The 21,432-nt window shown below is 42.6% G+C and overlaps 1 protein-coding gene across 7 annotated transcripts in view; it reads left to right on the top strand.

The window, feature by feature from the left end:
• Positions 1–272: 272 nt before the first annotated feature.
• The window catches only part of LOC6593916 (dedicator of cytokinesis protein 11), a 29,069-nt gene continuing 7,909 nt past the window's right edge, over positions 273–21,432 (top strand). For 4 of the 7 annotated variants that reach the window (XR_003408688.1, XM_026988007.1, XM_026988011.1 and 1 more), the window contains exons 1-7: positions 273–1,062; positions 5,153–5,194; positions 18,249–18,365; positions 18,429–18,988; positions 19,054–19,357; positions 19,421–20,854; positions 20,929–21,267. Coding sequence is in view for 6 of the 7 variants with exons in the window: in XM_026988007.1 (XP_026843808.1) it covers positions 967–1,062; positions 5,153–5,194; positions 18,249–18,365; positions 18,429–18,988; positions 19,054–19,357; positions 19,421–20,854; positions 20,929–21,267 (2,892 nt within the window). In the remaining variant the exon portion in view is untranslated. The remainder of the gene's footprint in view (positions 1,063–5,152; positions 5,195–18,248; positions 18,366–18,428; positions 18,989–19,053; positions 19,358–19,420; positions 20,855–20,928; positions 21,268–21,432) is intronic. The other 3 variants (XM_026988009.1, XM_026988008.1, XM_026988012.1) reach the window with 1 other exon arrangement.

Here is a 21,432-nt window from a genome sequence, read left to right as displayed (position 1 = left end):
TCTGAGGGTCACGTAGTTTCCGTGTAGTTAACAAAAAAAAAAAAAATTTTGAAATTTAAATATATCAAATATATAAATATATATACCTATTTATATATAAAAAATTTCACTGCATTCAGCGATAAAATTCAGATTCATTATATGTAGAGGAAAATCACATTTAAAATTAGCTTGAAATATGCTAACAGGGCATCACTGACGCTCATCGCTCGTATGACACAAAACCCCACAAATGGGCGCCTGGCCCCACACATTATTTTGGACTCCGTCGGTCGTGCGAGTGTTTCGCGCTTTGAAAAATTGAAACAGCAAAAACTCGCGCCGCGCCACTGAAACATAAAACATGGTTCACGCGAAAACACACAAATTATGGATATTTTCTCGACCACACTCCGCTGAAAACAACAAGTCGTGAACGTCTATAAAAATTGTGTAAACAGCTGTACTGAACTCATTAAAATATATTGTTTATATTCTTTTGGGATGCTATTTGCAGAGAGAGGCTGAAAAATACACTCCGGTCCGGTCCCAGCGGCCCCTTCTCCCACCCTAAATAAGGGCCTGGAATGTAGTGTTTATGTGTATTGGTGCGGTCCAGTTTTGTGTATATCAAAGTCCTTTGCGTGTTTACCGATTGTGCAGGAAAATTAAGAAAAGCCAGTGGAAAAGTTCTGGCTGCTGGAGAAAAGTGTGCGGAAAAAAGCAAAAAGGACAACGAATTAGTCATTAGATCAGAGGCAGCGCTCCCCTGCTCACTACGGCGCATCCTGTCCGTTTGTGTATGTGTACGTGTGTGTATGTGTAGTGGTGTCTATTTTCGTAGTTCCGCCGGTTTTGGCACAACAACAAAAACATCAGCAAAAGCAGCAGCACCACCAACAACAACAACTTGTTTGTTCCATGCTTCAACGCTTCCCGAACCCTTTGCCGCTGGAGTAGGAGGAGGGTGAAGAGGAAATCGAGAGAATGGAGCGTAAATTTACGCGCGGCTTGAATAAGCTAACTTCGGCGGGCCAGATGAGAGAGAATGTCTCTCAGCTGGTGCGTGAGAGTGCCGTTTTGGTAAGTAATCGTTGTTTTTGCCGGCATTTTGTGTCTGTAATACAAGGTGAGGCATTTACTGCTTTTCGAGTTGCCTATTTTTGTGGTACGCAAACGCAACTGAAACGCAATGAGCCACATGCTATGACTCATCTTGTATTAAAACTCCCTGCACCTGCATCTCATTCCACCCCCAAGATAAATCGAAGCTTTGGCAGTTACGTGCTGCATTACCTTCTGATATATGTACCTTGATTCTATTCATGCTATATCCTCACTTACTCCATCTCTGCTCTCTGTTTTCGTTTTACAGTTTTATTTCGGTACAAAACTGCAGTTTTTTTCTCCATGTGGGTGTGTCACTCTCTCTCTCTCTCACTATGCATTTTTTGTTGCAGTTGTGTGTGTGAACAGGGGAATTTTAAAACCGAAATTATATAGAATTTTGTGTACCATTGATACTATATCCATGCAAATGACATTTTTTCTATATTTTCTTTATTCAACGGAATTTCCCACAAATATTTCCCCCCTCTCCTGTCCTATTGCAACACACACACACAATCAGAGACTCTTTCGTTGGCAAACATCCAAAATGTTTGAATTTTAATATTATTTTCTTTTCACTTAGCACATTTCATCGTCAGATCATATGTTTTTATAAGGAAAAATAATTCATTCACGTTCCATTGCATAAGCCGCCAAGTCATCGTTAGGTTCGTTGTGTGAGGGGGCGGGCGACGGAAGACTTGTTCTCAAGTGGGACTGTTTTTTGTATTAGTGATGGGAGCGGGGCGGGCAGGGGATGAATCGCAATCGTCACGAAATCACAGACTAGCAAGAATTTGTATATAAATATGGTAATAACTGAAAAAGAGATTTAGCTCGGATAGAGATATGGACCATGTGTATATAAGGGACAGCCCATGTCCATCTCTAATGTTGTTTAGTTCTTCCTCTCGTGTGGGACTTTTCCTGTAATTCTGTCCACTCTTCCTGCTCTCTCTCTCTTTCTGTTGAGTAAATTTGATTTGATTATAGAGAGAGAGAGCTTGACACGTCAAGGCCATGAGTTGTAATACATTCCACAGCATCCACATCCACTTTTGTTTATATTCCGTGGTTAATGATAATGAGGTGTGCCTAAGAACACACGGCAATGGTAATTCCCTAAAGTGGAGGATCACTGAGGGGAATTTATGTTGTTAAACGAAAACTGTATGTTTGTTTAAGGCTAATCAAGGGAGTTGTAAAGTTTGTTTAAGGCTAATATAAAAACGATGTGTCTGTTTGCTTTTTGACTATTTTTAGCCTGTTTGAATTCCTCTTATCGGTGTTTGTCTGTGAACAAGGCGTGCCTCGATTTGGCTTTTTTTTGGCTGCCTCGCCCACGTGTAGCGGTCTCTACTCCTTCCCCCACACATTATTTCCCCACTAATTGCATTATAGACCAACGAAAATCATATTAGAGCCACACCATTATCCACGCTTCCAATGTCAATTACGAGTGGGGGGTTCTCTCTATCCTCCACCACCTCTCCCATAATTCAATTAGTGCGTAAAGTGAGAGTCGAACAATCAACAATCAACTCTGTACGACAGGCAATCAAGCCATAATAAGCAGCTGTTGATAGATATAGAGATAGAAGGTTCGATTTGGAGGCCAAACCAAGTATTGGATACCCTTGTTGATCGTAACAGCAACAGGTGCAGGCGAAGCTCCATCTTTGGTTGTTTCTTCGACTATAGATGGTATTCTCCCATAGTTTATGGTGCATCCTCTTTTTCGAATAAACTATAGCCTTTGTTCTCTGTAGAGTATTAGTGCAGTACCGCCTCTAATGATTGGTTGATGGTTGAGTGGGCTATTGTGGGCCGCAGTGGAGTGTGGACTGTGTCTTCATTCCAACATTGTCATGGGGTCTTGCACATCCCATCCCAAAATGATAGAAAATTGCTCTATGTCTATTTTAGGGGACATTTCTCTCTCTCTCCTTTTCCTCCTAACATCGCCAGCTCCAGCATTAATTAAATATTTCGTTATAAACGACAAAAATGTTGTTCACTTTAATGTAGTTCATGGGGTCATGACACAATGAAGTTAACAAACATTTACGTTTGGTTTCCCAAAAGAAATTAGTAAAGATAAAAAGTCTTGACACACTTTAAAGAAAATATTTTACATTAAATTATTTTCTCCCTGTTAAATGTGTGTTCTTTTTGCTTGTGTAGATTATGGCTCGAAACATGTGCCGCCGCAGTTTGTGTTATGCGATATCGCAGGGAAATATCATTTGTGTGGTTTGCATTAAGCACAAAATTTACGAGGGGCGAAAAGGCAGCCCTCCCCCAAAGGTCTGAGGAGGTCTGGAAATGTTTTGCATCAGCAAATTGCGACGTGATTACGCGAGGAAATGTTTGTGTGGAGCGTTTATATAAGAAATAAGATATCTTAACTCACAAACTGCATTTTCAAGGCCCCTTAAATAGCATTTGACTCACAGAAAATCTGATAATTTTAACGCGAGTTATTGGAAAGTTCTTTGAAAGATCTCTTAGTCTTGTTTCCTCCTAATCCTCTCACATGTGTAGTTCTAAATTAGTCGAACAGATCCCTTGAATATTCCCGAATGATTTATGGGACATGACTGTGCTCTTTGTATCCCCATTCAGAGAATCATTTCTCAAGGCAGCCTCTACCTTTTTGGGGCATGACCTCATCTCTCAATAATGTTGAGCGTCAAGAAAACATCAATAAATGTGTATAAAGGTTCCTTGTATGGCAACCAAAACAAGCCCAAATCTTGAAACAAACAAACTATTGCGAAGATCTCTCCAAACGAAAGTCTCCCAATCCAATCTCCCAGTGGGGAAAAAGTTTGTGCTTTTTATTGGTTTGATTAATCCATTCGATTGTAATACTACTAGTTAATTGCTAGTTAGTACACGTAATGCAGACCTAATTTGTTTAATTTTTGTTTATGGTTTAATTATATTTAATGTGTCACAATGTTTGGCGACTGCCTGGTGGGGGTTTCCTCTGTTTAATGAGTGTTTCATTGAATGCTATCCCTCCGTCTCCCTCCCTCTGTCTCTCACGTGTGAAGTGGCGACGGGTGAATGAGTGGAGTGGAGTGTGTTTCGAATAGGAAGTGGAGTAGGTAAAATGGTCATGGCTCAAGTGCTTTTGCTTTCCTGCTGTTTGGTACCGTGTAATTTGTTAGAATATTATTGGGGTGTATGCGGATTAAATATATTGAGGGTTTCACCACAAGGGAATTTGGGGAATATTTAGAATGAGAAATTTGTTTTCCATATTTTGTCTACATATGTATGTACATTGTCCAATAATTGTTATTTATTATTATAGTTTTTTTTATAATTTAATATTTTTAATTTATACGATATACGTTGCGATTTATTGACTGATTCAGATCACCGTCCATTAATAAACCTTTGCTCACAATCAACCACTTTTGCTCACATGTTAAATCTCTAAATATAGTCGTACACCAAGAAAATACTTTCTGAAAATCTATAAATATTTTGTAAATGGTAAATATGTACATAACTCCATGCACATATATGTATATGTATATCCTTTTTTTTCATTGAAACATTCTCCTTCCAGGTCATTGGGTGGTCGAGTCTTTATTTGAATTATTTTTAATTTGCTTTTTATTTCGATTTCTGTTTTTGTGGCTGTCGCTGTCGCTTTCGTTGTTGCTATTGTTGTTACCTTGCTCTTTTTGCGCATCTCCTCTTTATTGTTTATATTCTACGTATTCCGTGCCGCTGCTTCTATTCTATATCTCGCATCTCGTCTGTCGGTCACAGTTTCTCCGCACCCCCCCTGCCGTACACCCCACCTCATCCCTCGCCGGAAATATCGTTTCCCAGCTTTTATTTTATTTTTTTGTGCCTGCCCGTCTGCCTTTTTTGTTGTCGTGATGTTTGGCTACTTTCGGTTCTGTTTGCTGTGCCCCCCTGCCCCCTTGGAATCGTATCTATATCTGTGCATATCTCTCACCTGATCATAGACATGCGTACACAGATCATTGAATACTAACCCTAACTCTTAATTCCATAACTTTTCTCTGTATCATTTTAGAAGAACAGCACTGGGAGCTATCAGCGTAGTCTCTCTATTGCGGTAAAAATATATATAATAATATTAGCAAATATACATAGTATATAATTGTTTAGTTAAAGCATTTACAGTCATGGGAGGGTGAGACCTCCCACTTCTCCTGGGGCGGACACCTACTGTTTGAGTACTTTTGTACATATAATCCCCCTTACGCTTAACGACAGAAGTTAAAACTAGTGAATATTACGTGAATAGGGGTCTCGTTTCACGGCCCCATAGTTAAGGCACTATTTGAAATCTTTTGGTATAAATCTGGTAAAGATAAATGGATTTTGTCAATGAAATCTCGCCTATAGGGTCCCTCCTTAATGGTGAAAGAAGAATTTCAGTACTTTTGTACTTTTGAATCAAAGAATTTCGATTGCTATCGTACATATTGTTACTGCTCTTCCGTTTATGGTAGATGATTTAGGGTTTGTATATTTGTGATTCCTATTTGGGGAAGATATCTGCTCCGAGACTGCTTTTGGGTCAAGCTTCCATAAATGAAGAAAACTCGAAATTAAGATGAAAGATCTTTCATTCAGGAGAGCTCCTGAGGCGGACATCCAGTATGGATACCGCTTAGAACGGATGAAAGCTCCCACTAAGCCGTGTTCTATAGGGTCTGCTAAGGAAAGATGGTCTGGGGAAGGTATCCGACTTAGATGGCTCGTCTGCTCAGAACCATGGTAGGGATTTTCCTCTTAAAAGGGAATTACATAGAAACCTAATTCCTTTTCCAGATGTGTCCGCTCTACGGAGCTCTCACTGTAGAAAGTATAGTATGTATGTATATCCAGAGCAATTCCAGTTGAGTGCGTGCCTTGCACCGAACGACAATAGCAATCACAGCAGCAACAACAACAACAACAACAACAACAGAACATTGGGTGACCTCAATGTGTCCTCCTTGGAGCCGGTAAAAGTTTTATCGATTCCTTGATCTGACCTTGGACTCGCCTTCGCCTCGTTTCGGGGGGCACATAATCTGTACATCTCTCTGCCTCTCTCTGGGCTGGGCTCTGGCCGCCACAAGATTAATTTTAATATGTCATGAGCATTTTAATTTGATTTTTCACAAGAGATAAACTTTCTTTTTGTATGCATACTATATTCACGACTGGCCAAACAAGGAAGAAGCCTTCTTTTAAAGCAATTAAAAGCAATGAACATCATCATGATGATGATTATGACGATGATGACGCCGTTTGACGATTATTTAGTGTGTTTATTGGTTTCTAACGCCTCATATAGCCCCCCACCGTGCGACAGTCCATGTAAATATTGACATTGAAAACGTGCTACAACCAGAACCACTACCAGTACCTGGAACACGATCTACGCGAACCGAACCCCTACATCAAAAATAATCATTGAAGCATCATCTGAAAACAGGTCTTGGAGTGAGAATGAGTCGTCGGGATTTCTAGTTAGCGGAGGTACCGTAAGGAGGTGGGGTGGAAGGGTATATTTGATGGATGGGTATGGGGATTCGTTCTGCCACTATCGTTTTGTATCGTAAATAGATTGGTTGTGGTTTCCACAATTTTAAAGATTTAATTTGGATTTTTCATACAGCTTAAGATAATGCTACTATCTACCTATCTATAGAATTTCATTAGGATTGGATAAATATTATATCCATAAATAGGGAAAGAGGTTTAATATTTCAACAAGGGATTTTCTAGCTTTTATTAGAGATATTCTATTGAAAGATCTTCCATAATTGGAAAACACTTCTCGTAAGGGGCTTTTTCTTTTCGCCTCAGCAGGTGGAACTTCTGTGGAACGCTTTTTCTTTTTCATAGTTTGACTCATGGACACACCACATGCCCCTACGGCTATCAAAAAATCACCGCCCGGCCGGCTACGATCCAATTGAGTTGCGAATTGCCGTGGCGGACCTTCAATTGCTCAAAAAATTGTTGCTATTAAATTAAATTGTTTAAAATTCGCTCTCGTTTGTCCCACAAACAAACAAAAAGCCCACACAAACCGCCAAACTCTGCCAAAATAAATAAATGAATATTGAATAAATACCAGAATAAATCTTTGTTCTCATTCTCATCGGGTTGATTGTTTGTGTCTATTTATTGTTCATTCTTTATGATTTACCAAGAATTTCACCTTCTTTGAGCTGTTGAAAACATTTAACCAACAACAAAATAATCATTTTTCTTACAGAGAATTTTGCTCCTCTCAATGTAGATATTTTTATGCACCGATAAATTATGGCAACAGACAAAATGAGAACTAAGGGGAGGGAAAACTGTGAATGAAATGAATGCCAATTGGCTTTCGAGATACGCTTGGTAATGGTAGGAGAATATCTTAAGAAAGGTGCCAAAAATCAAGTGCTGCTGGAGAGAAACTCTCACTAGACAAAGTGAAAGGTGTAAGAAAGGTGAAGAGATTTTCAATGGTTTGTCATCGTGTCTTGTAAGCGCCGTCGTAAGCTTATCAAAAGTAGAAGCAGAGAGGAAGTTCACAAATGTTTTTGAAGGGCCTTTTGTGTAGTTCGTATGTTTTAGGTGGTTTCTCTTTCGATATGGGAAAGTTTCACGAAAATGTTTTGTAGGGGAGATCATTTAGGAACTATTATTACTACGATTGGAAATGGTAAGAGAATCATAATCATCCTTTCAAAGGTAAAAGAGGTATTTAGGTCTTTCAGGGGATTGGGATCGATGTATTGGATATTGTTTTAGGGGTGCGAATGGACTGGTAACAATTTCTTTATAAACTTTAAGCTAATCGCACTTTTAAGATAGAGTAACATTAAGTCTTGCACAACCACGGCCCAACCCTGAGACAAAATATTACATGTTCATAAAATGCCTATGAAATCATCGAAAAATGAAACTCCAACTTCTGTCACGCCCGCCCACACACGATACGCCCACAAAGACACACCCACAGCGGGAGCACAGTGGGCGCCGACTGGCCCCCCAAGGCTTAAAAAAAAAAGCTTCTTCAGTGTTTTGTACCACCGCCTCCGCCATCCTCTGTGAATATTCCACTTGATATTTGTTTTGTTTATTTGCGACAATTATTGCTGACAGTTGTTTGAGCGGAGTTCAAGGGGGAAGTGAGGGGCGGGGGGACAAGTGGAGGCTGCTGGAGTTTGCTTTTGTTGCTGTTGCACTTTGCTCTATTGCATAATGAAAATAATCAAAAAACGAGCTGTCAAAGGAAAACGAATATTTAGTTACCCTAAAAGAACTATAGAATCTATTTACTATTTAATTACAAAACAATACAATCTCCGAAAACAGTTACAAATACAGGAAGTCATGTTGAGCCCATGACAAGGGTGATATTCTTTGTCAATAGCAGCAATCAGCACTTTCGGGTGAGCGGAATATGTAATTTTTGCCATGCCAGACAAGCGTAAACGACTATCAATCCTCTTCTGAACAAACTTCTGCTCCAAATCATAGTACCTCGTGCTGTAGGGTATCCACATAGCAAACCAATTGTTGAGGAACACAGTGGAGGGGCTCTTTACCCATCCGCCCACACCGCTACAAGAGTCAGACATTTGCCATTCAACTTTGTATTCATTTAAGTTGTTTACAGCAAAGTGATTTGCACCTCCCTATGTACGCCTCCTCCTCCTTTAGAGGAGGAGTATAGGCACATTTGCATGGATAGAGACATTTGCATTGAATCGAATAGAACCGATTCTACTTATACGAGTACTGTCTACCTCTGGGGAATATTTCTTGTGCAAATGTCGTTCACTTTTGGCCAGAAAAAGTGTTAACCAGACAGAGGGGGCGAGGCGTGAGTCAGTTGTTAGCACTTGCTAGAGATTTTTCTATTGCTGACACACTTAACAATAAAAACAGTAGAGAAAAAGCAGAAAAGTTATTAACAAAACGAGTCAACTAACTAACTAAAACTCGCCTTCCGCTTGGACAACTCACAATGTCAGGTCTCTGTGTGCTTGGAGTTCTATTCTGCTGCTGTGTGCTTGGAGTTCTATTCTGCAAATATAAAACCCCCCAACGGATTGGATTGCTGTAGAGTTCTAGAGTTAGTGGCACACATAGTTCCACTGAAGTTCATTCCCATTTTGCATATACTCGTACCCTATGCATAGATATGACGATGTCAGTAACCTTTATTCCTAGTTGTGTTGTTTGTTCCTAGTTCTGTTCTTTGTGTTGTGCAAGCCTTTTGTTTTCTTTGAATGAAAGTTGAAATTGGGACTCCCCTACTGCCCTCAAACTAGGGAATGGCACAAAGCTGATGTTCTCTCTCTCTTGCTCTACTCGTATTTGTATCTGGAAATGTGTTGTTGTGTCTGCAGTAGAGTTGAAATGGTGCTTCAAAGTTCAAAGTTCCTTTTATGATAGTTGTAAAACAATGAGACATTGGGAATCGGAGCCCAGCACCGAATCGAATCGGTGGGATTCGGTATTCGCTTCGTTCGGCGTAAAGTTTACTCTGTCTGATCCGAAAATTTCGGTTTTTTTTCGCGCTCACTCTCCATTTGATTTTCTGGTAAAGAGCACTAGCAATCGGGAGGAAAATTGCTTGGGCCCGAAGGACTCCAATTCGAATCTGATTGAAGATCGAAAGCATTACAGATGTAGATGAACTATGGAAATTTCCTGTACAAAATGTGTGTATGAGCATGAATGATATTTCCTATCAAATGTCGCCCTGCCCAACCATTCCCCAGCTCTTTTTTGATCAGTGTAGTATGCCACAAATCCTACAAATGTTGCTTGTTCTTTGAAACTTGTTTTCTGGCCACTTGCTGAATGAATAGCTGCCACTTTGCCCTCTCTAGCCACTTGAGAAATGTCAAGCCAAAGATTATGGAATTACGGGTGTGGCACTCCAGTGTTTGGCCAAAACCGAAGAGTTTATTAACCCCGCTTTTGAGTGTGTGTGTGTAGATCTCCACAATTGAGCAATTAATGAGAAGATACTTGAATTTTATGATGGCCATTCGGTGTGCAATTAACACATATTTCACACTCGCCAACCATCATCGCATCGGGAAAGACTGAGCCGAGACCTGAGACCCGGCTACAGTGGCGGCTATAAATGTAATTAGTTTGCCAGATTCTTGCTTCTGTTTTGTTGTCTGTCGTTTGTGGTCTTTGAATGTAATTGAAAGTGCTAAGTACTCTTTTTAGAAAGTTGCACCAGCCACACATGGCAGAAGAATCAACCTCCCATTTCCTGCCCTCCTCCCCGTGGTGGCACCCAATTTTCCATTGGAAAAAAAACTGCACTGGAAATGTCAACTTTCCAGTGGCAGGCATCGTCCAGTGGCATCAACAAATGAAGCAGATATCTGCTGCGGTGCTATCTTCAGATGTCTGTAATTAAAGAAACGACACACAATATTCTTGCAACAGCCAGCAGCAGACAGCCACCGCCTTGCCTCAATTGTTGTGTTGTCTGCTGATTGGAATGGTGCCCTGTCTTTTACAGAAGAGCCACAGGGTATGCTGGGTTTCTTAAGGTGTTTGTAAGGCAGCGAAGGAGGCAGAGATTACTGAATTTCTGTCTTTTTCTGTGGGTATCCCTCCGTTGTGTGTCTTTTTTCCTGTAACTTTCCACGGATATATATGTGGAAGATCCCAGGGCCTCAAAAAACGATAGTGAAATGAAACTATCGTATAATTTTCGTAAACGGTCGACCAAAGACTCGAAAAGTTAACACAAATGGACTTAAAACTGAGTAAAAACTGAACAATTTGCCTCTCCCAGTGTGGCTTAGCAGTGAGTAACCTTCGTAGAAGTGGAATCCATCTGATGACTTGATCATATTGTTGGAAACCTACGAACTATATATGTACCTTCAACGACCTTCCAGGGTATCTTCTTTTCTTGATTGATTTTTTTCACATTTTTCTGCACAAAAATGTGTGTGTACTCGTACGCTTTTCTTTTCTATGCCTTCTGGCTTTTCTTTTACTTTCTTTTCAGAGCGCGCTTCGATGTTTAATTACGGGTATTTGCTCTCTGAAGACAGACATTGCCAAGAACTGAGGCAGAGGAGAGGCGGCCTATGTACAAACATATGTCTACTCTACTCGCACTCGCACTCTACTCCCATATTATTAGTTTTCGTCTCCGTCGTCTTTTTCCGCCTTTTTGTTGTATTGTGGGTTTTTTCTTTCGTTTTCCTGCGTGGGAACTTTTTCTTGCCTTAAGTTTTCCGCTGGTTTTTCTGCACTTGCTTTTGCCACTGCTTTTGATTTCCCGTCTTTAAGGGCAAATTACTCGTATTTTTCTGTGTGCAACTTGTCCCCAAGGTTGCTTCTGGTTATTCTTGTATTTCTTTGTATTTAGCTTCTGGTTAAATTGGCTAATAGCCTCCCCTCGAGAGGGCTTCGTTGGGAAACCAGTTACAATACCTTTTTGACCTTGAATCGCTTAAAGATACACATTTTAAACGGTTTCCACAAACACCAGCTCCATTATGCATACAAGTGCTTTTCTATGCTAATTGGGGGCCCAAAGAGGCGTTGGATATTTCTATAAATTTTCTATGGAAGTTTGGGGAGGGGCTATGATTATTTTAAGCATAGGTTTTAATCAGTAAAGAACATATAGTCGGAGGCATGTGACTCATGTGAGTCATGTAATGTTCAACCAAAATGAATCAGAGAGGATTGGGGCCTGGGATCTGAATAGGATTAGAATGTCTAATAGAAGAAAGAGAATCAGAACCACAGCTTGAAGCAGCAAACTTTTGGAAACTCCTGCTAGGCCGGGGTCTTCCTCCTAGTCCTGGCGTCCTCCTTCGATTTCATGCCGATCGACTTCCTCTACAGCCTGCGTTTCTCTGCAATGCCTCCGGATATGATTGACATTCTTCTTCGGCAGATCTGAAAGAGATGCTGGCAAACGCCATTTCCTTCGTGGTATGCTTCTTTCCAAAGAGAGTCTCTGGCAGAGTGCCACATGTATTGGGTGAAGGTGGTGTATCCTCGGAAGTATGTCCTCTACAGGAAGTGCCTGTAATACTTGCACGAGAAGGAGCTCCAGTCCCAGCAGAAGCTCCCTGGGAGGGAGAGGGGCCGCCATACTATGTTGACGATGATTGATGGTAGCTAAAACAAAGGGTTTAAGAGTTAAACTTTGGTATTGAATAGTCAGCGAATATTGAGGTATTTCTCTGGACACTGTAGTGGCTACATGTGTTCTACTCCACCTATAATCTTTGGACTCTCTTTCTTTGAAAATCTCCACCAATCAAAGCCAAAGATTATGCAAGAAAAGAAAGTGTTTGCGGAACTTTTACTCCGCCCAGAAACCGAATGGAATCATCGTATATTGTATATCGTATAACGTATGAGAGCTGCTTATGCAATGCTCTGATCAGCGAGCGATTATTGCATTATAAATACAGTTTAAGTGATGCTATAGTTGTCGCATTATTGTGCCCCCCTCCATACGTGTGATTTGAATGCTATTTATGCATTCGCGACATTCATTTCTCCCCCCCCTTCTTTGTGGAAGCTAACAAAAAGCCATCTAATGAATGGCTTTACTCTTGAATTGAACGGCGGAGCAGGCTAATGATAAGTTTCCTCATTTGTCGTGTCATTAGTTCAACAAAAGCTAGGTATAACCGTGTTGTATGTGGCATGGCGTGTTGCATGGTTTTATGCAAATTAAAATCTTAACAAATCGAAACGTTCAAACTGGGTGAAATTTTTTGAATAGAATAAAGAAGAAAGTTTTTAAATAAATTACACATAAAATTTATTATACATAAAAAAATGCGCGAAATGCGAGAAATTTAATGATTTCTGTCAGTGTTTTTGAACACTTTTTGAAGAGTGGAATGTTTTATGGAATATCCGGGGAAAACTGCTGACTTGTCATCGCCTTTATGGGTGGGAAAACCAACCTTCCATAGAGGTGTTTCCATCGCCATCTCCACTTACATATCATTTTATTTTTATAATAAATGTGGGTTCATTGAACCCCCCTCGACGCCAGTAGCAGCCCGCCAATGATGACCAAAACATATGTCTTACTGGGCAGAAACCAGTTCCCTGTGACCGGCCAAACCTCTTCAGCCGATAAAGCAATGCTAAATATATATAAATAATGTTGAAACGATGATGCAAAGGCACTTTTATCAGTGCATTCCGTGCCGATCCAGCCGCATTTGTAAATATGATTCGCAGCGTTCCGAATGCTTCTATAAATGGGATAGAATCATCCCGCAAAGATGATTCTTTCGATCGGGAATGCATTTGTGAGTTCTCTGCATCGAGGTCTGCTTGGGCATAATTTTGTGGAATTTACGAGTGCCACATTCCTCATGCCACAACGGATGCCAGCTGTCCGGCATATCGCATAAACTGCAAAAATAAACTAAGCCATAATGTTGTGTAATTTCTGTTTATCTAAAGAAACAAATACATGTGTTTTATGGGAATGTTATCCACTTATGGAAACGGGGCCAGCTGTAATATCTGGATGATTTCAAGCAAACTTTAGGAGCGAATATGATATGGGGGGAACCTTGAGTAGCGGAAATGCAATAAGAAAATATGGAAATATTTTTTTTTTATAAAAAAATCACCCTTCGATTACAAAGAAATATATATATAACAATGGATGAGTAATGGAAAAGGCAAGGGCAATACGATATGGAGGTGGAGATTTAATGCAGCGAACTCATTTGAATCATTGGTATTTGTTAAAAAGGGCAACGTTTTAAGGATGTTGTTTATGCTGAATGGCAGTCACAACGACTATTGAAAAATAGCTTCAAGAATTTAGATAACTTTTTACTGCATTATTTATCATTTCTATGGGATACTTTTCTTATAAGACCTCATGCACCCCCTTTAAATATTTGAGTCTATTGGGTATCTGGAGGTTGAATATTGCATGTCAGTTAAAGGAGGTTTGTTTGGTTAGTAGGGAGGTCATTTTTGAAGATCATCAGCTGTGGTCAGAGCGCATTAATTACATCTTAAGAAAGAGATATTAACCCCATTCGTAGGTAAATTTAAACACGTTTTTTAAAACTCTCAAAATCCTCTTCCGGCCATCCTCTTTCCTCTAAAAGCTCATTGAACCATTGTTAAAAGGTCCTCTCTTACAATACTATTTTGTATTTTCAATCAATGATCATGATTAAAGACAGATCTTTATTAGGGAACTATTTGAGCCGGCATTTCGAAACATGAATTGCATGTGCATAGCAATTTAGGAGAATATTTGAATCTGGATTTGTGTGGCTTGAGGCTTGACTTCAAGGGTTCTGGTGGCATTTCAATGTCTGGTAGTTGAACTTCTTGCAGAACATACCATCTAAAAGGTGATATCATGAAAAAGGTGACATTCTTTGTTTCTATCACCAATCAGGACTTTCGAATGAGCGGAATATTCAAAAAATGGCTCGTACTTGAATGCGAGATGAAAGAATGAAGCGCATGTAAAGGCTCGATGTACTTGTTGGCTGTGTCAGTGTCACGAGAATATTAGATATTCTATATTGTATTATTTTTCAACCGATAGTAGGGAGTGTATATAACAATTAGACGTGTCGCCTCGTGTTTTATATGCTTTAAATTCCCCATTTCATTGGTCTCTAAATCTTTCTTACATCGAATCTTCCTTTAGGACATTCCAACAATTTTTAAAAGCATTTTAAATCTAAAAAACCTACAAATTGCCCTTAAAAATGATTTTACATTCCACATATTCCACTTATAAATTCGAATAAGAAGCTTTCAATATGAAAAAGGGAGATCTATTTTCGTGTGGGTCAAAAGTTCAGCAGACAGAAAAGCCAACAGCAACGGGGCAACAAAAGCAATTACAAATCATATACGTATGCAATAAGTTAAAGCTAAATTTAGTCACAATTTTTCCACATTTTCATTCCATGAAAATGCCAATCAGGAAGAAAGAAAGGGTTGAATGGGAGGAAGGGAGAGTATGGAGGGGTGGATGGGGGCTAAATTCATAGACCACTTGAATGGTTTCCACTTCAAAGCGAAACTCAAATGAGCCGAGTAACCCCCCCACATCCACACCCACACCATTTGCGGCATGCCCCCAAGAGATGTTAATGCAGACATCTCTGCCGCATTGTTGCAATTTCAGCTGATAAGCGGGTGGCAGGGGCGCATGAGATTCCAAAGACAGAGAGGGGCAAGGCGACTCAAGTGACATTCAAGACATTCGCCAGGGCAATTCCTCTGCTTCAATCAATGAAAGTCAAGCTCTTGGGGGAAGCGGGAGGAATGGTAGTGGCAATGGTGGAGAGTGGCGGTCCAGTGGCTGCCACTGCCACATGCCACTTGAGGCAGGCAACAAATGTTCCAAGTGAAATATGCATATAAAACGTCACGTTTTTGCCTGCCTGCCTGCCTGCCTGCCATGGTGGCGCCTCAAACCTCAAAAACCGCTGACTACAAAATTGAATCTGGCTGATGGTTGATGTCCGATGTTAATATCTATTAGATGTACACTTGATTACGAGAGGGTACTATAACTTTAACCAGAAGTTTGCAGGGCCGAAAAGGAAAGGAATCTCTTCTTTAAATACCCCCGCATTAATCGGAATCCCTTGGATCGAAGGACTATAGCGTATAGCGGCTGAAGGAATTGTAAAACAAGGTTTTGTAATACAAATTTTTATTATCAAGAATAATGTCTCTAAAAATTTAATTATTTAATTGCTATTCATTTTCTTTGTTAGACTTCCATCTATATGTTCCATGGTCGTTTTCCAATGGATCCTGAAGAGTATGTTAATCGTCGACTCTTGCTTGTCGATGCTTTCACCTTGATGATAGTTTGATCAGGCTTGATGATGATAGCTCCCTCTGATGATGACTCTGATGAGATGCCCCTCTTTACGGTCTTCACGCCGTGTTGGTCGACTCTGATTTGGTGGTTGATGAAGCCGTTTTTACTGGAGATTTGCGTGTCGACTAATGGTCTTGGACTACCATCAGGGAGATGCAGTTTATTGCTTTTTAAGTCTTGGAAAATCCTCCTTCAGCAATTTATATGTGCTGCTTAGGTTGCCAAATGTTTGCTCAACTTTCTCGCACGTCGCCCGTCGCACATCGCCGATGGCTTGTCGCTTGTGGCTTTTCGACTTGTCCAAAAATTGATTTGCTGCAAGCCTACACCTTTATTTGCTTAATGCCCATGCACTTGTTGTCGGCCCGGCCTGGGCCTGTGGCGGGGGCCTTTTTCTGCCGCCGGTTTTTAATTACGCAAGCGGCGACCGTCTGCCAATTTGCATGCAGTGCGTGCCAAGAGCCAAGAGAGGCGAGAGTCGAGAGACCTCAGACCTGGGCTTACAATGAAGATTGCCTTTCCCCCACACAGAGTGGCGCACATGTCCCATGGCCCGTACGTCCGTACCTCCGTCGGGCTAAGTGGCAGAAGTGCAATGACATCCCAGAGTGGAGAGTGGCAGTGGCAGTGGAGAGTGGCAGTGGGAGTGGGAGATGGTCTTGCGGCTTGTGGGCGTGGGCGTGGTTGGGTTTGGTTTTTTTGAGACCTGGGTTAAGGTTGAGATACAGATACAGGGGGATATTCCAACGAAATGTTCCTTCTGCAATACTAAATCCCAAAAAATTTCCAACCTCCCGAAAAGTCAGTTAAATCTGCCCTTATCCAGGAGCGTTTTCTACAACATTTTTAGATATTTTCGAGTAGATGAAACGACATCATTCAACTTTAATTTCGGTATGGAAAAGCGACATAAAAAACAGCAATATTATTTGATTAACTTTCTCTAAAAATACCGACCTTACCCTATATCCCTTCTTCCCAACCTATGACAATCCTCTCCCAACCTATGACAATCCTGTCCTTAATGTCCTCCATGTCCTCCATGTCCTCCATGTCCTCGATGGCCTCATATGTTTGGTATCTGCGCAGTTAACCGCCCATCAAATGTTCCGTCGGAACCCATTCCCATGGCCTACATTGTGACCTGTCGCTTCCTGAGCCCCAACCCCCCAGAGACCCCACCACACACACACCTTGAATTTCAAAGAAAACAATAAAATGACAATACGCCAAAAGACAGAAAGGCAGAAAGAGGGGCTAAAGGAGGTGAGAATGTCAAACGGAAGTGACACTTTAACCCTTTCAGAGGGAGAGAGAGAGAGAGGCAGGGCGAGAGAGAAAGAGAAAGAGAAATGGGGACCGTTTCCATTAGCAGCACAATCGTTGAATGACAGCGAATGACGTTGTCTTCGGTGAACAAATGTTACCATAAGCGAAAGGAGATATTCGCTTCATATAACACCATGCAGATGTTCCACATTCCATCACTAAAGACAGCTGATTTAATGTGTGAAAAGTTTTAAAAAAATTTATGTTGAAAATACAAAAATATTGCATTATGGAATACAATTTGTGGATGTAATAGGATTTCTAGGGCGAAATTTAACCTTAAAGACATTATAGAGTATAATCAGTAAATGTAATATGGTTTGTGGGAAGTTCTTCTGGGAAATAGAAAATAAGCTAACAATAACGTGATATAAAACCACTAAATAGTGGGACCTAATAATTCTCCTAATGGAACGAATTGGGTCACTCAAAAAACACCTTCCTCATTTGCCAAATTATTTTTGCTATTATGTGCATTTCGATGGGAAAATCTAACACGCAAAAAGCCCACAAAAGATACAGAAAACAGCCAGCGAAATGTTTCAACGAAATGAATTTGTTTATACTCGTACAAAATATCAGACATGGAAGATATCATTACAACCAGAGACCAGACATATAGAGAGACATTCGGAGGAGGCGGCGCGGGAGGGTGCATCCGTTCTGTAATGCGGTCAAGGTCTAAAATATTTTGTGGAGAAAATCTTAGAGTGGATACACATCACAAAGTGGGGATAAATTTATGGCGTGCGTTGTACCGATAAATCTCTCAGAAAGAGAAACATTTTGGGCATTACTTTTGCTCCCATTTGCCCCCGGGTATTTATAGACGAACGCGTCGATGGGGCACGGCACGCATAAATTAGCAAAAAAGAACAAATTGTGGAGAATATCATCTAATTTGTTGTATTTGTTCCTGTTTTTTGTTTTACAGAGCAAACCTCTTGTGGTGGAGCCCATAGATTTTGAGGCGTTTGTGGCAAAAAATAAAACAGTAATCCAAAATGATCCGCAAAGGGAGTTGCTCATCTATCCAGCAGATGATGTCTCGGTAAGTACCTATAGAACAGATATTCAAAAGAGGATACTAAAGAAGATTCATCCTCTCCTGCAGGAGATCATTATGCCACGGAAGCAGCGCACGACAGCCAAATCGGTGGCTGATCGCTTTGAGCCACCCAACGAGGCGATTGTGTGTCCATTGCATGGCGCTTTAATGGGGAATGGGAACGGTCACAGTCAGGTGAGCCGCCAGGGCAGCACTCAATCGAATGGCAGTCTCCACAATGGGAATGGGAATGGGAATGGAAATGGAAATGGACACAGCAGCTGCAGCAGTCTGAGCAGCGCCAATGGGCACGGCGCCCAGCTGTCACGCAAGAGTTCACAGTGCTCGTCCAATGGCTCCACAAGTCAGAAAGTGTCACAGGAGTCATCCTATGAGTCGGCCCTGTCCTCCATCACACTGCGTTCGCATCTCGCCCAGCCCGAGGAGGCGGATGAGTTCGAGTTGGCGGATGAGCCGTCACATGGAGACGAGCTGGGCACTCAGCAGGGATCACGTGCCGAGTGCACGAGGTTCACACGGCAGGCGCTTTACACCTACAGAGCCAAGAACCACTTGATCCATTATAAATATAATGCCTACGGTGGAAACTGTCATGATTTGCCCAGGTAAGTGGTAGCACGCTTCGGGGATTCTTAATATAGCACCTTAATGTTTCCTTCGTTTCGTTTAGCATCTCTCCGGCGGAGGAGCTTCTCGAAGAAGTGTACGAAATCGATGCCGATCAGGATCGCATTGATGAGCAAATGACACGCTCTCAGGCGGATACGATCACCAAGCAGGGATATCTGCTGAAAGGACCCGATTCGGCTGCCGATCGAATGTTTGCCAATATAGGAAACAAATCGTTTAAGCGTCGCTATTGCTATCTGCGGCAGGAGATCGATGGCACCTATATGCTGGAGCTGCACAAGGATGAGAAGCAGGGCGACGCCAAGGCCACCATTGTCATGGATTTCTGCACAGAAGTTGTTCAAGTAGGAGCCGGCATATTCCTCTATTTCCTTTCCTCTTAATTGTTGATGTTAATCCATTTGTAGAATCCGAAGCGTGGACGCTTTTGCTTTGAACTACGCATGACAACGGGCCATAAGTCGTTCACTCTGGCCGCCGAGAACGAGCAGGACTTTAAGGATTGGTTGGGGAAACTCTCCTCAGTGCTGGCTCAGAATCGTGCCCAGGAGGAGAAGCGCAATGCCTCGCTCGAGCGCCAGCCAGGTCCGCAGCTGCTGCAGCCAGCGGAACAGCAGCCCACATTTGGGACCCTAAAGGGTCTCGATCAATCGCTGCATCCGCAGTTGATGAAGTACGGCAGGGAGACAGATCACTCGATTGCCCTGGCCAGGAAGGAGCAGCGCCGACGCCTGTTTGCCTGCTATCAGACCGCCTCGAAGGCCACATCCAGTGATAGTGTGGAGCAGTATCGCGAGCATTTCGGCACACGAATGCTCCTCACGTGCCACAGTCTGCGCTTCCGACTGCAGTGTATGGCGGCAGATGCTGGGCCCGGGCAGGATGCAGAGCAGCAGGTGGAGCCGTATATCACCAGCCTGGCGCTGTACGATGCCAAGGCGGGGCGCAAGTTGAGCGAAAGCTTCTACTTCAATGTGAATGACTCGTGGAATGCCCAACTGCTGCCGAATACACCTGTTCCAGCCTCAGTGGCGGGCTGTGGCGTGCCCCGTCGTGCCACAGAGGGGGATGACAGGAGTGCCTCGCAGGCCCCACACTCCCTCTTCGATAGTGTGTCCGCGGAGCTGCTGCGCTGTCCCCGACAGCAGTTCCAGCAGCTGCGGCAGTGCCTGCTCTCGGTGCGTGCCCCCCATGCGGACATCTATCTGGTGGTGCGAGTGGAGAAGGTGCTGCAATGTGGCATTGCCCAGGCCGCAGAGCCCTACCTGAAGGCGGGCAAGGATCCGAAGCTCGGCCAAAAGGTGTGTAAGGCGGCCAAGAGCTGCGCCCAGCACATCGGACACTACCGCCAGCCGTTTGCCTGGGCGGCCAAGCCTCTGTTCAAGCTCTACAGCCACGAACTGGACGTGGAGCCGCACAAGGACTTCGACTTTAGTCCCATCTATCGCCAGGAGCTGCCCAAGCTCAAGGACGAGGAGTTGCTCAAGCTCCTGGTGGACTATCGCAAGCCGGAGAAGCTCAGCAAGCTGACCATCATCCCGGGGCACCTCAAGATGCAGCTGCAGATCCTAGAGCAGACAGTGCCCTGCGGTCTCAGCAAATCCCTGGCTCCCCTCTCGACCTTCAGTCCGGCTTCCAAGCAGCCGCCGACTCTCGAGCTGGCTGAATTCCAAAACCAAAGCGAAAGGGAGGCCCATCCGTACACGAGCTTCTGCAATCATCTGTATGTGTATCCGTTGAGTCTGCAGTTCGATAGCCAGAAGCTGTTCTCGCGGGCCAGGAACATCACGGTCGTGGTGGAGCTCAGAGATGGCGATGGGGAGTACAGTAAGCCCTTGAAGGTAAGGCAATAGAGAAAATTATGCGCTGGACTACATTTACCAATTATTATCCCCTTTTCCTTTTCCTTTTCCAGTGCATCTATGGTCGACCTGGACATGATCTGCTAGTCTCACAAATAGCCTGTCCCGTACTCCATCATAACGTCACCCCCACATGGTACGAAGAGATCAAATTGCGTCTTCCTCTGGGTCTCTTTCCCGAGCACCATTTGCTCTTCTCCTTCTACCATGTGTCCTGTAATCTGAGCAAGAAGCGATCCGATGCCCAGGCGGCCTTTGAGACGCCCATTGGGTATGCCTGGCTGCCGTTGCTGCAAAAGAATCGCATCTGTCTGGAGGAGCAGTCGCTGCCAGTGGCCGCCACATTGCCAGTGGGATATCTCTCCATACAGCCACTGGGCTGGGGCAAGGGGGTAAGTGAATGCGATCCGCTTAAGCTGCTTAGGCTCTCATCACACTCATGTTTTTGTTTTTTGTCTTTTTGTCTCTTACAAAACTACAACCTCATACCCCCATATCCATTCATCCTGGCTTCAAAACTAACCTCCGCTCTCTCTTTCTCTGTGTTCTCTCTCTTT

The sequence above is a fragment of the Drosophila persimilis genome, unplaced genomic scaffold, assembly GCF_003286085.1.
Source record: "Drosophila persimilis strain 14011-0111.01,24,50 unplaced genomic scaffold, DperRS2 tig00000124-arrow-pilon, whole genome shotgun sequence".
NCBI classification, from domain to species: Eukaryota; Metazoa; Arthropoda; class Insecta; order Diptera; family Drosophilidae; genus Drosophila; species Drosophila persimilis.
The sequence above is the reverse complement of the archived record's forward strand: the minus strand, read 5'-3'. Positions and strand labels throughout refer to the sequence as shown.